Here is a 16,099-nt window from a genome sequence, read left to right as displayed (position 1 = left end):
ATATATAATCTAACAATGTATTGTGAAATGAGAAGATGGAACTTCAAATTATCAATTTTCTAAAAACTGGTTTTCACTTTTTCCACCTCTGTCACCTGAAGCAAGAGGTGACCACGTTTCTTGTTTTGAGTACCTGGGAGTATGTAGCTGCCATTAAAGTGAAAGAGACTGTGGGTAGAGGAGGCTTGTGGAGGTAATCAGAATTTCATTGTTGCAGGTAGTTATATCTGAAATGTCTGTTAGATACTTAAGCAGTATAATGAAGCACACAGTTAGATATGGATTGTGGAAATCAGAGGAGAAGCCCAGGTTGGAGATTAAAATTTGGAGTCATAATAATACTGACATTTTTAACACTATGAAATTAGACCAGATTGAGCAAGGGAATGAGTATAAAGAAAAGATGAATAACATCTCACTTCTGGGCCACTCCAAATTTAAAAAGTCAGGGAGAAAAAGAGAAACTAGCAAAAGAGAAAGAAAAAATGGATTGTAAGATAGGAAGAGAACTGACGAGGTGGTGTCGTGAAAGGATAGTGAATGATGTTTAAATGCTGAAGATAGGTCAAGTAAGAAGGACTGAAAATAAATACTGCTTTTAGCAGTATAAAAGTCACCGGTGATTTTGACAAAAGCGGCTGGATTTGAGTGGCAGAGGCAAAAGTATGATTGAAGTGGGTTTAAGAAAACTTGGGAGAGTGAGTACAGAGGAGGGTGAGCACTTGAGATCTAAGGAGTGGGCTCTGTAGATGCACAATAGATAATTCCTGGAAAACATGATTGATTTCTTCTTTCCTAAAATGTATTTAAATGATAAATAATTTGATAAACTTTAACATTGTCTTTTTTAAAATTGTTGAATCTACTCGAAAGGTTTCATATTAGAGATGATGAAATTGTTAAATTGTCACCAGTTAGCAAGAACAAAGTTCTTCTGTAGTCTCAGTCTTCTGATACGAGGTGCTCAGAAATTATCAGTATTTCCTTGTTTTAATATTGAAAATGGTATGGTTTTTCTTTTTCTACATTTTGCCTTCCAAGGCAACAAAGTAGTGTGTTTTACAGACTTATTTTCTTTTTTTTCTTTTGGCTTTAGTTTTACTTTGGTCTCATTACTGAAAATGAGACCCATGCCCAGATTCTTTTCAAACAAAACCCAGTATTTAAATATAATGTTTAACTCATAACCATAGACTTTGTAGATTTATATAAGGTTATCTTATGAAAGTAAATGATTTTTAAAATACCGTCTTGTTTCAATTGACCTGTTTTTAAAATATTTCTCGTCCCATTCACCAGTGATTTCAGGAGAACAGAATAATTCAGATTTTTGAGAACACTTAACTTATGTTATATGGAAGAAATATAATTGGATTAGAATTTTGATGCATGGGCCCACTAAAGAGCTAAGTATAATAGTATTATTATTATTTAAATTCCACATTTTAACTCTTAAAAGATTTATCTCAATATTTTTTTCTGCTACTAATTTGTCCCATCAGTCTTACTTTTTGATATTCATTTGCATTCTATAAATTTGAGAAACATGATGAATCTTCCTGTCTAGTCACTTAAAAATCAGTAGACCTGAGTCTGGACCCATGCTGTGTATGTTACTTACAATCTATGTGGCCTTGAATATAAATCTAATCTTTTTTTTTTTGCCATCATTTCAAAAATACAGATTTTCAAATCTGGACACATAAATAGCATAAAGGAAGTGGGGAGACAGACATCTGGTTAGCAAATTGAAACACCTCAAATACAACAAAATATGTAGTAGCAATTCAAAAATATTAATTATTATTAACACTAAACTGATATTAGAGTAAACATAGGCAGAGCCCTTATATGTTGTTTTTATAGATATGAGGAAATTAAGAATTAGATTATGATGTAATTTGAACTTTATTTCTCTTTTCATTGAATCACTTCGTTTTCATCATGCAAATAATACATGTTTTTACTGGCTTCACAGCTGGCAGTAGAAACTAACGACATATGATCTGAATGTAAAATGTAAGCTTATTTCATTATTATACAATTTTGCTTTTTCTGTCCTCCTCACCATCTGTATATTGTATGTTTGTGTGTGTTCATTGGGGAAAGAGGACAGTTAGAGAATTTGTGACTTTTCATAGCATTATGATGTCCTGGATATGACACGCTAGTTAGTAGAATAATTAGATATAAAAGAGAGAGATAAAAAAATCTGTTCAGAATGCCTTACATGTGTGAACTGCTCTAAGCCTGTAAGAGTGAAACAGAGGATTCCTGCTTAAATCATTTTAAGGTCATTGGGTTGGAAGCCCATATGGACCCATTAGTTTTACACCATGAAAAAACAATGTTTTCCAGGCATAGACTGTACCTCTTGCCCTGGTCAGCTGTCTCCAGAAAGCCTGATGTATGTCACAGAGGGAACTCTCAAAAGAACATTCATGGCTCAGCACAAATTAATCACAACTGCTGGATACAGAAATACTTCATCCATACTGTTGTTGTTAGCAGCACACCTGGTTGTGTCCAAAGGATACGTAATTCCAGACAGGGCCAAACATTATTCTAGAACTGTCCTTCATAATGCAGAGGAGAATCTCAGAGTGTTTTGTGCCATGGACTACATTGATACTCCATTGCCAAATGAAAAGTTAAATGCATAAGATAAACTGTTTAATATTACTAAGAAAATCTAGTGTATTATTTAAATAAAGATATCAATATATTCAAAATCAAATATAAGTAGTTTTTTAAATCAATGTATTATATGACATTACTTCCCTATGGGTTTATTATCATGATTTCTCATTAATAATTGGCAGAAATAATATTTCAACAGATCTTCAGTATAAATAATATGAAAGAAAATATATTGTAATATTTCTTGGTGAAAAGTCATCCCAAACAATATCACTGTAGTCTGTTACCTACCTTTTTAACAGATGAAAATGTTAAATTACAATTAGAAGAAAGTGAAAAAAAAATTATCTTCTGGAGGCTGAATTTCTTTCCTCATGTTTTAACAGAGATCTCTAGCTGAACTATTTATAAAGTACTGTCACCATCTCATCTAGAAAAGCACACCAAAGTTTAATATCAAATATTTTATTCTCATTTTAATTGATTTCAAAATACAACTATTCTCACAATGGGGAAAACATATCAACAAAAGTTAAAGACAGAATTGGAATTCATTTAATAAATGTGTATGTAATTAAATTATATCCATGTTTTCTCATAAAAGTTGGAGGAGATTTTCTAGATGTCAATTGTGATGAAATCTTTCTTTAAATTAAACCTTCTGATACACATATAATAAAATACATTTTTTAAGAAAATAGAAAGTCTATTTTTCTATTCACAGCATGACCATGTAAAGATTTCCTAAGAAAATGTATTAGAAATAGAATTTACTCAATTTCTTAAATTTAAGGGGAGGAAAAAAAGAAAATCTATACGTAATATAAGAATATTAATTTTACATGAAAAACATTTTTGTTTAAATAATATTGAAATTCCACAGCTTCTAAAATATTACAGTGAAATTTATTATTTCTGTTATTTTTAGTAAGTTTTGGGGACTTTCATTGGCAATAAATATAACTATTAATTTTATATAGAATTATGATTTATTTGGGAATTGTCTACATTTCTTTTGACTGCAGTAACAAAACACAATAAGCTCGATGTATTATAAACAAAGAACATTTATTTCTCACAGTCCCGGAAGCTGGAAATGCCGAGTCAGACAATTGTAAATTTGGTGTCTGGTGAGGGCCCACTTCCTCATAGAGGGCGCTGCTTTCTTGCTTTGTTCTCACATGGTGGGAGGTAGAGCAAAGGAGCTCTCTAGAGCCTTTTCTGTAAGGGCATTAACCCCACTAATGAAGGCTCTGCCCTCCCACCTTATCAACTTCCAAATGCCACATCTCTTAATACCACCACCTTTGGGGTTAAAATTTCAACATATGAATTTTGGGGGTACAAAAGCATGCAAATAATAGCAGAGACTTAATCATTAGTGTAAAATGAAGACATAGAAGAGACAAAGATTATATGTGTAGTTCTTTTTTTGGGTTACTATTTTTTCTGTCTTTTGTTTAAATAGTTATCAGTGGTACACTCATCTCCATTTTTAATTTTATGACTAAATGTATTTAAACACAATTACCTGTCCTGTATTCAGTAAAAATTACAATACTTTATTGCAATGCATTTTTTAAAATATATACTGGATTTTAAAACAGGAGACTGAAGTAATTAAGCCTCTCTGGATTTTCATTTCCTCATTTATGTTTTCAAATGGGCTTTTAAATAATTTCTTCTTTATATAGTGATATTTGTTAAAAAGAGAACCCTATATAGTGCATGAAAAGTGAAACTCCGAAAAGATAGCATGACATATACTTTTTAATTTTATTTTTTTAATTTTAGGCTGAACAAGACAATGGTCATCCTCTTCCTGCCTTTGCCAGTCTACACATTGAAATACTGGATGAAAACAATCAAAGCCCATATTTTACAATGCCCAGTTATCAAGGCTATATTCTGGAATCTGCCCCAGTGGGAGCAACCATTTCGGACAGTCTCAATTTGACCTCTCCTTTAAGAATAGTAGCTCTGGACAAGGACATAGAAGATGTAAGTTAAATATATATTTTGCTCTTGTTTGTGTAACAAATCTCATGTTATATTTCCACTAACAGGAAATATGACAAAGATATGGCTATATAAGTTAGAGAAGAGAGAATAAAAAAGTCACTATAAGTGAATTTTAGTGTTATAATTTAATTCCAAAACAAGGATATTTTTAAAAAATATGTTTGAATTCAATAACTATTCCTTTTCAGTTTGCAGACTTTCAGTATATGTAAGAAAATGAATGCTTTACTTGATGTTTATTAAATGATGAAGGCAATATTTTTATTAACTTGTTGAGAACTATTTTATGTAATTGTTGATAAAGCAAAAAGAATGGTGTTACTACATGGGTAAAAACTCATGAAGACATCCCTAGATTTTTATTCTGGGAGACTTCCCTTCAAGTCTGAGGGCATCGTTATTAAATAAAATATATTTGAGGCAGCTGACCCATTCATATTTCTGCCAGTGACTGTGTGGATGCTAACACTTCACTCCACACATCATTGTCCTTTGTGTTTCTGGTACTCACACTACCTACATGAGTGAGAAGTGGTCCAGGCTGAACGAGTCAGAACGCTTTACCTCCTTAGCCAGAGTGAGTGTCGTAAAGGGACAGAAAATCTATACCAGGCTAGCCAGAATCCTCTCGGAATTTACAGTGGAGAACAAAAGTCCTGAAAGATTTTGGCATCGTGTATTAGAGAAGTGGAAATCAATCTGAAGCCTTTGTAGACACATTTGCTGATATCATGAGAAGGCCAATTATCAGTGGGAGAGAATCAAGCCTGAGAGATACACACAGAAAAGCGAGTCCCATTGAGTCCCTGTCTTTTGAGTTAGAAGTTCCCCAGAGGTATTCTAATTCCCAAAGATTCTCCTTTGATTTTGTGAACTACCACAGTATCCTCACTGCATAAATATGCATACATATATTTTGTGTATGTATTTAAATAGATATACATATACACAGATATATATACACATATATATACACACACATATATATTTTATATATAAAACAACAAGTAAGAAATTTAACTATGTTTGGATTGTAAACATAACTGTATGTGAAACATAGCTGGATTTCTTACTTGTGGTTATATAAGTCCTGACTCAGCCATTTCTCCCTTAACAGTGCTTGCTCTTAGATAGCACTTTTTGTGAAGACAGAGATACTGTGTAACTGTACTGTCCAGTATAGTATCCACTAGCCTTATATAGTGGCTATATATTCAGCACTTAAAATTTTACCAGACTAAAAATATAACTTTTAAGTTTTACTCAGTATAATGAAATTAAATATAAATAGTCACATGTCACTCATAAGGCAGCACAGCCCTAGAATGTCCCCTAATAATCTCGTTACACATAGCTTCAGAATCCCTTTTAGAAATTAATAAGGTACTTTCAGGTTTTTTTCTTTCTATGTAAATTATATGACACTCAGTTGAGGCTATGACAATTCTTGTGGGCACTTCGCCTTTTCCCATCAGCTGTTTTATTTTATTCTTTTATTTCTCTTTGCTTTGTTTTCTTTTTCCATTCCAGCTTTTTGTTTTTATCTTTCCTGGTCTCTCACATTTCATTTAGTGTCTTCTTAAACCACAAGTTTTAACAATATCTGACTGTCATTGGGTTGTCAGTACATGTCAAACAAAATAGTAAATACTTTTTCTTCCATTAATTCCCTTAAATCTCACAACAAACATAATAGATACAATTATCCATAGTTCAGAAAGGAGCATTAAAGCTATTTTAAATGCCTAACCATGATCACAGAGTTAGTACATAGTAGAGATGGACCTTAAGCCAAGGTTTATGGAAAACAAAGTTCCCAATTTTAAGCACTCTGTATTGTATATACTTTGATCATAGTCTGACTCTAATCATAGCTGAAGAATTCTCTAGGTTCTCTTCCTAGAAAAGTGAACATATTAAGGTATATCCAGTTCCATATGCCAGTCAAGAGAATGTAGGGATCCTCTGAAGTATAGCGGGTTTCATAAGTCACAGGAAAAATGTCTTTATTTTTTGAATCTACACTAGAAAACACCCAGAGTCATCTTAATAAGTTTAATCCAGGCTGAGCAAATGTATTTTGTAGATCTACTGATGTCCCACACATTTTATTGTAGATTTTGTTTTTTAATTCAATACGTATTCATATTTTAAGTAGTGACTGATCAGTTTGAAAGTGTATGATAGCTGAGGTCATACCTTAATATATCTAGTGGTTAGAAAAATCCAAATCTTAAAGTGATGTAGTTTTAAGTTTAAGTTTACACAATAACAAAATGTATATATTTATACTTTCTCAATGTATTCATATTTTAATGGTTATACACTAAGCCCCATGCTTGGCTGTGTGCCTCCATACTTGTCACGATTGCCTTTAAAATTGTGTTCCATTAACTTTGTAAAAGACAGTAGTACTCACAGGTCATTGATGAAATAAACTGGAGAGAGCTCAAGGGTCTAAAACCTTTGAGAAACACTACTTATAATTCAACTCTTGGAGAGTTACGGTGCCAGTTAGTCTATGAAATGCTCTGGCGTGTTTTTAAGGTATGTGTTCTTGGGGGTCTGAGTTTTGGATTTAGACAGCGCTTGGCTTGACTCCGGGTTCTATCATGTAACAGCTGTATAACATGGTGAGTTTATATTCATGAGGTGTCCCCTCTTGTCCAGTCATCTGTAAGGTGGCAGTCATTGCTGCCTTGGCATGTGTCTTTAGTTGGCACTGGTAGGAAAGGGTGTGAAGAGGAAATTTCCCTGCGATGATGCCATGTGTATGGAGAGTGGCATGCTTCATAACTTTTGCAGAAGTGTCACGTAATTAATCATCATGGTTAATCATTTGTTTATTACTTAGACTGACCCTTTTTCTAAAATAATCTATGGTGAGTGACTGTCAGTAGGTGTCTAGAAAGTGAACAAGTATGCCTAGTCCCCTAGTGATAAAAGTTTTAAAAATATCATATGTAGTTTCTATACATAAAATAAAAATAAACTCATAGAATATTAGAAATTCTTTAAACTTCTTATACTATATGAAATCCTCTTCTAAGACCCATTTGCCAGAAATTGATAGGTGTTCCATTGTGCTATACAACCTAGAAATCTAGAAGTCTTGCTTGATTTTTGTTTTCTTTATTCGCCCAACTAAGAAATCCTCCAGATCTTCCTATTTTGTCCCCTAATTGCTTATGTAATCTCTTTTCTTCTTTCTGTCCTTATAAACACCACTCTATTAGTCTGTTATTAGAATTACTTCCTGATCTTTTTGTTTTCTTGATTTCTTACTCAAATCTGTCTTCTGCAGGGCCATTAGAGTGATTTATTCAAAAACTCAAATCTAACATCTACCTATATTCTTCCTTTCTTCCTTTCTCTTTTTTCCTCTTTCATTTCTTTTCCCTCCTTCCCTCCCTCTTTCTCTCCTTCCCCCCTCCCCCTTCCCTCCCTCTCTCCCTCCCTGCCTCCTTTCCTTCCCTCCCTCCCTCCTTCCTTCCTTCCTTCCTTCTTTGCCGTTCTTTTCTTTTGACAGAGTCTCTCTCTGTCGCCCAGGCTGGAGTGTAGTGGCACAATCCAGGCTCACTGCAACCTCTGCCTTCCTGGGTCAGGTGATTCCCCCACCTCAGCCTCCCAAGTAGCTGGGATTACAGGCTTGTACCACAACACCCGACTGATTTTTTTTTTTTTTTTTTTGGTAGAGACAGGTTTCACCATGTTGGCCACGTTGCTCTGAAACTCCTGACCTCAAGTGATCCACCCACCTTGCTGGGATTTACAGGCATAAGCCACCATGCCTGGCCCACATTTCTATCTGATATACTTTTGGGACACCTAAAAATTTAAGCTCATGCAGTTTTCTATATCTTGATACCTGAACATCTTTGCAGCCTGAATTTTAGAAACTTCCTAATTTACCTATAACATTTGGCAACTGCTTGTAGTTTCTTCTAGGTGCCAAGCTACGGCTTGTTAATTATGTTTGCTCGTTACATGTTCTAGGCTTTGAAATCTTTCAACTTCTGTTTCACAGGCTGTCTTGGATAACTTACATTCAGTGTTTAGAGCTCAGCTCAGGCATTCCTTTATTCAAGAACCTTTCCACAGTATTCATTATCCAATTTTAGTTGCGTGCCTCCTCTCAATGCATTTCTCTAATGCTATACTTCTAACTTGAAAATATTGTCTTTCTCCCTCATTGAGTTTACATCTGTTCAGGATAGGTCCTATCTTACCAACTTAGGTATCCCGAAGAACTAACACAGTTTCCAGCAGTTCATATGCTTTAGTAATTCTTCGATGAACTCATAAATCCAGTTATTATTGAATGAATGAGGGTATCTAACATATGCTTCAAGAATCCTAATGAGGTTGCATTAAGTATTTCACAAGATGGCCCATCCCACGTTTGAACAACTCTAATTCTTAGAAAACTGTTCCTCCTACGGAATTGAAACCAGTTTTCTTGTAACTCATCCGTTATTCCTCAACTCTTCCATTTGCCAGCACACAAAATAAATCTATGAAATAGTCATTAATATATTAGAAGATGGATTTATGTCCTTCTGAATCATCTGTTTTTACAGACTGAGCACCATTTACTTTTATATAGTAAATTAATTCATTTCTGGGACTGTCAAATGATCTGTATTACCAAAGGAAAACTTTAAGGTCTTTTTAGTTTATGGACACAAATTTTACTACATGGTGAAATTGTGCCACTCTGGGCTGGGTGTGGTGGCTCATACTCTTGTAATCCCATCACTTTGGGAGGCTGGAAGATTGCCAGGAGTTCCAGACCAGCCTGGGCTACAGAGGGAGATGCCATCTCTACAGAAATAATAATTTTTTTAAAAAAGCTGGCATGGTGGTGCATGCTTGCAGTCTCACTAATTAGGAGGCTGAGACAGAAGGATCATTTGAGCCCATTAGTTTGAGGCTGCAGTGAGCCATGATTGCACCACTGCACTCAGGCGAGATGACAAATTGGGACCCTAACTCAACAAAATAAAACAAAATCATGTTGCTTTGGAGTGTCAGAATTAGTGACAATAATCATTATAGGGATAAACTCTTTGAGAGAGAGAGGGAGACTTGTTACCTCATACAATATCAGCATAATATTAGAGAATAAGCCTCGAGCAGAAAAGGGGAAGTTGTCATTGCAGGGGCTGGCCCTTATGAGTTTCTTCAAGTATAGCTATTCCAGATGGTAAATGCCAAGAAAGGGACAAGTTTGGATTAATTTTCTGAAAATTTAAGTTGTGTTTCTCCCTTTAATTTAGCGGAAAGTGAAATCATGTTTTGAGAAATACTAGCCAGGGGCTGGGCGCAGTGGCTAAAGCCTGTAATCCCAGCACTTTAGGAGGCGGAGGCGGGTGGATCATGAGGTCAGGAGTTCAAGACCAGCTAGTCTAGATGGTGAAACCCTGTCTCTACTTAAAATACAAAAATTAGCTGGGCATGGCAGTGTACACCTATAATCCCAGCTACTTGAGAGGCTAAGGCAGAGAATTGCTTGAACCAGGGAGGCGGAGGTTGCAGTCAGCCGAGATCATATCAGTGCACTCCAGCCTAGGTGACAGAGACTCCATTTCAAAAAAAAAAAAAAAAAAAGTAGCCAAGAATGTGAGTTGTGGTATTATTCACAGTGTAGATTTTGAATAAGAAAGAATGCCAAGGGCCACAGTAAAACTAAAAAAGAAGAAAGCAAAAATATTTACACCAGTATTCCTTTTTATAGCTATATAGATGTAGACGTATACACACACACACACACACACACACACACACACGTATACATAAATGAATCATATTGGTTTATACAGTATGCTTTTTAGAGTACTTGTACCACATCATAATTTAAAAATAACTCACAATATAAGTAGACTAGGTAAGGCACAAGATTTTTAGGAGGTATGTCTGAGACCACCGGGGTTTCAGTGTCAGAGATGCTAAAAATTGATTATTGAATTTTGATTATTAAAAAAGGGATAATAATCAATAAAGATAGTTATTAATTTATAATTTTATGTAAATTTGTTCCCTTGTATAAAGTTATTAATTTTAATATAGAGGTATCTTTGATATTTAATTCAATATACTCATAAAGCTATTAAGTATTTATATGCTTCATAAATATTGTTATCCCATTATATGTGGGTCACAATACTAAGGAAAATTATATAATGTGAAAGAAGTTGTTAGTTTAGTATGCTGGAAGTGGTTTGCTTTTGCTTCATATGTGCAGTTGCGATCATTTGCAATATTTATTTCATCTTTAATTTGCATATAGGTTCCACCCGATGGAGTTCCTGTAGGTACTAGGTGTTAAGATTGTGATTGTTCTTTTGTTAATTGCTGTGGTTAATTTCCTTGTTCTTTTTCTTTTTCTCTAAAACATGTGGGCATTACTTCATTATCACCTATAAGGATATTTACAACTGCTTTATATAAATTTAAATATACTTCAGGATATTTACAACTACTTTATATAAATTTAAATATACTTCATTGGTTTAGAATTTAAATATATTTTAAAGTTAAAAAAAGTAAAAATATTTACATAATCTGTTGGTTATAGTACTATAAAATTGTATAAAAGTCAGATTTGTCAATTGAGACAAAGACTGCTTAATTATTAATGTTTTCTGAGTCTACGACAAACTCTGGTAATTTATCATAGCATTCTTTCTAAAACATTGGAAGTTTTTTGAAACACATATTTCAGGCAACTACTGCCAACTAATTAAAACTGACTGAGGAGATAAAATTTTTTGTTTTTTTTTGTTATGCATTGTCATTTATATGTATACTTATACATATGCATACATATGTGTGCACATATGTATGTATGTCTGTATTGTGTGTGCCTACATACGTGCATGCATATAGTCTTGTGTGTTTGTGATGTATTTTTATTCCCATTAGAAAATTGGTGTTTAAACAGTAAGACTCTTATATTTGAATGTAGTTTTTAATATGATAGAATTCTTGTTTATTTTACATTCATATGTTTGTTTACCCGTGTGTTTGCATATGCATTTACTTTCACATTTATTTTCTGTTTTGATGTGTGCATGTCAGAGCTTATTTTATCCTCTCAGAAAATAATATGCAGATACGTGAATAAATATACTTTTGGTGTATACTGAATGGATACTTTAGGGTAAAGTAAATATTACCTAATGTCAGGGGAAAATTAACATTTTTTAATCAACTCTTCGTGTACCTATTGATTTAACACTTAAATTCATTTTAAGTAAACTTACAAACATGACAGCTACCTCAAATCTACTATCCCTATTGGAATATTATGAGCATTACTTGTCAATATACATCCTAGTCTTTGAAACATATAAGCTATTAACTCTAATATGATTAAAAGTGTTACAAATGTACAAGTGTTGACTCAACTTACTCTTTAGGAATTGCAAAATTCAAATATAGTTGTGAAGAACTGTGTATCAGTATATACCTTTCTTGTGAAGAGTAGCAAAACCTGTAACTCTAAATAATGTGAATCAAAACAATAGGTTAGTTGGTACCGATATGTATCTATTAACATTTTGTGTTGATATAAAATTTTTATAAAACTCATAAAATGATATCCTGTAATATTTTGAATATAAATATATACACAACAGTTGAGCCTTGCACTATTTTTAAAAATAAATCTAAAATATTAAGCATTGAGTGTTAATTTGTTGAGCATTTCCAAATCTGGCTTCCTAAATTTTTGTACTTAAATTAACACAAGGATATTTATCAATAGCATTTATATATAAGATTATTATTTTAAATATATATATAAATGTAAATGTTTTATTTTGATCAGAGATTAACTATAAATAGCATATTAGAATGAGCTGTAATATGCCATGTATAGTGCTAGTTTTTTGTAATGCATTATCTTCTTCACAAAAAACAAATACACTGTAGTTCTGAGAAGTATTATCTTTCTCTAGCTAGTTGTTATTAAAACACTCTGCCAGGCATGGTGGCTTACACTGTAATCCCAGCACTTTCGAAGGCTGAGGTGGGCGGATCACAAGGTCAAGAGATTGAGACCATCCTGGGCAACATGGTGAAACGCCGTCTCTACTAAAAATACAAAAATAAGCTGGGCATGGTGGTGCATGCTTGTAATCCCAGCTACCCGGGAGGCTGAGGCAGAAGAATTGCCTGAACCCAGGATGCAGAGGTTGCAGTGAGCCAAGATTGTGCCAGTGCACTCCAGCCTGGGAACAGAGGTAGACTCCATCTCAAAACAACAAAACAAAAGCACTCAAGAAGCTGAGACAGTTAAATTAGCAAAATTTATTATTGTTAATTTATAGTTATTAATTTTGTTAATTTATAAATTAACAAAAGATCTTTAATGTTTCTGGTTATCCAATATGAGAAACTCTGTTTATGGAGTGTGGATGTGTGCATTATTTTCAAATGTAAAGCATTTGACAAACAAAACCTTGAGGCTTTCTTGAAAGTGGCAAAAAGTAAGTTCTTCTTGTGACACAAACATACTACAGTCACATTTGGACACGCTAGTGCACAACTCAATACTGCAATATTGCATTATCAAAATGGCACACAAAATCCTTAAAAAGGTGTGGTGAAGATATGAGTGAATATACATGACAAATTTATTAAGAGAGGTTACATTTGAAAGGAAGAAAATAAATTGAAAGAGAATTACGGTATAAAGGAAGTAGAGAATGATGGAACAAAAGGAAGTAGAGAATGATTTGAACAAAAGGAACAAAGTAAATATTTGATAAGCAAGTTAAATAGCAAAGCTTCCTCAGCTTGCATTTAGGGCTTAAATGTCTGAATAAATAAGGCATGCCAGATGGTACCATAGTTGGTACGTTTAGAGAAGCCTATATATACTTAAAAGCCCAGTGATTAGGTAAATTCAGGATAAACACAAAACTAATGGCAGACATTCATACTTATATAGCTTTTCTTTGACTGAACGGCGTGTTAACTAAAACTTTTGATCAACTTTAAAGTAATAGTTGAATTTAATTACAATTCATGCTAAAGTGTAAAATAACAAGAATCCTTAAAATGTAATTCAAAAACAGACATGCATTTTCTAATGGACTTTGATTAATTAATTAATTAATTAATTATTGAGACAGAGTCTCACTCTTTCACCAGGCTGGAGCACAGTGGCATGATCTCTGCTCACTACAACCTCCGCCTCCCAGATTCAAGTGATTATCCTGCCTCAGCCTCCTGAGTGTCTGGGACTATAGGCATGTGCCATCACGCTCAGCCAGTTTTTGTATTTTTAGTAGAGATGGGCTTTCACCATGTTGGCCAGGATGGTCTCGATCTCTTGACCTCATGATCCACCCACCTGGGCCTCACAAAGTGCTGGAATTACAAGTGTGAGCCACCACACCTGGCCAAATTATTTTTTAAATTAACTAATGTTGGATATTTTAGAATATCCCACTTTCTAGGTATACTGATTAATTGGGCTCATGACACTGAAATGGAAACAATTGAAGTGTCTGTTTGAAAATGTCAATGTGTGAAGCTTCTTGAACTTTTTCTCAATATTTTTGATCATTTTTTAGTCAAGACACCAACTGAAATTACTATCTATAGTATTTCTTATTGTTCCAGGCTGAAATGGGGCATAGTGACCTTAAGTCTAAATCCTGAATGTAGAAGCTACTACAGAATGAGATTTATTAATACATAACTTGTTTTAGGTTCAAATGAAACCAATTATTTCACTACACATATTGAAGCTTTTAAAAGATGGGCAGATTATATTGTGGATCAAAACTTGTTCACATTTTATTATAGTAGTGTGCATTACAACTTTAGTATTTTACATATAAATTTTGAAATTATGATTTCTGTTTTTTTCAAATTAAACATATTTAATAATTTTCTACTCTTTGCTCTTCCCTTGGCCCTTAACACCAGAGTTAGAAACATGTTTTATAATATTAAATTCATTTCATATCATGGTACGCATACTTTAAAAAGTACTATAATCAAGAAAAATGCCTTACCTCCCTGTATCACTTCTTTTCCATAGCCTTCCTAATAGTCTGCTGTCTCAATATTCCTCTTGTCTTTGCTCCACCTGCCTGTCTTTCCTACTATGCAGACTTCAATGCTAGCCTTCCTACTTTATATTACTGCTCTTTCTCTAAATTAGAGTATGATGTCTTCTCTTTCAGGGGTGGCGATGAAATTGCAAAGGGTCTTCAATGCTAAGCTGATTATCTCTCAGATTTGAATTTTTAAATCCTTTTTAAGTATATATTATTTTTTTCCTAGACTTTTATATCAGACACATTTGCTAAATTTATGCATATTTTGAATCAAATTATCTGAAATATTTTAATTAAAATAAACATGTTTCCATTTAGATAATTTTTACAGCATTAAAATAAGAGCAAGCATGATATTTATAGGTAATGAATAATACATAACCAATTTTATTTCTATTTTGCATTATAAGATCAAGATAGTAATATGCATATATGCAGTTTATTACTATAAATGCAGTAATTATAAAATCTTATTGCTAAAATTTTGAACTGCAATTTTCTTTTCTTGCTTATTTCTCCAGTCCAATGCTGTTTTGGAAAATATTGATAATAAAAAACCACTAAGAATATATTTAATTGGGAGTTTCTCTATTCTTTCTGTTTTTCTATTATTTTTCCTTTTTTCCCCACATTAATTATATCTGTGTGTATTTCAGTATTTTGTATTCCACAACATAGGTCACCATCTTTAGAAGAGTTTAGCTCATTTATGAGTGAATATCTAGTTAAATATTGTTTATCTTTAGAAGTTCTTAATACTTTTATGTGGATTTTTACAATAAATTTCAAATATTAAATTCTAGGTAATGAACTAATAGCTACGTTATTTATTCAATGTTTGAAACAATGCCCTTTTTTTTAATAGACAAAAGACCCAGAGCTTCACCTTTTTCTGAATGACTACACCTCAGTCTTCACCGTCACACAGACTGGTATTACTCGCTACCTCACCTTACTTCAACCAGTGGACAGGGAAGAACAGCAAACTTACACCTTTTCGGTAAAGAGATTTTGTATAAATATATGTATGTATGTATGAATGTATGTATGTATGTATGTATGTTTGTATGCAACTGAAAGATATGTCTGGTTAAAACTGAAAAGGTTAATGGCTTGGAGGAAAAATACATTATTTTCAACTCCAGAGAGAAGATCAATGAAAAATTATTTACTTGTATCTCTCTTTTGTTTGTCATTTGTGTAGCTATATTTACATTCCTCCTCACGGAAGAAAAAAAAACTTTTCAAAATATAAAAGGAAAGTGAGAATTTTAGTCTTTACCAAACAGTCATAATTGTCTTAAATTGAAATGTAAGGAATTATTTATTTCCTAACCTTTTTGGTTGTTGTTCTTGTATTT

At 33.2% G+C, this 16,099-nt stretch overlaps 1 protein-coding gene across 1 annotated transcript in view; it reads left to right on the top strand.

The window, feature by feature from the left end:
- Positions 1-16,099, top strand: part of PCDH15 (protocadherin related 15) — a 965,496-nt gene that overhangs the window by 614,674 nt on the left and 334,723 nt on the right. The window contains exons 11-12 of the mRNA XM_064374141.1: positions 4,435-4,641; positions 15,604-15,738. Of these exons, the coding sequence (XP_064230211.1) occupies positions 4,435-4,641; positions 15,604-15,738 (342 nt within the window). The remainder of the gene's footprint in view (positions 1-4,434; positions 4,642-15,603; positions 15,739-16,099) is intronic.

This window comes from Aotus nancymaae, unplaced genomic scaffold, assembly GCF_030222135.1.
Source record: "Aotus nancymaae isolate 86718 unplaced genomic scaffold, 86718_ANA_hifiasm-v0.15.2.pri h1tg000010l, whole genome shotgun sequence".
Taxonomy (NCBI): domain Eukaryota; kingdom Metazoa; phylum Chordata; class Mammalia; order Primates; family Aotidae; genus Aotus; species Aotus nancymaae.
The sequence above is the reverse complement of the archived record's forward strand: the minus strand, read 5'-3'. Positions and strand labels throughout refer to the sequence as shown.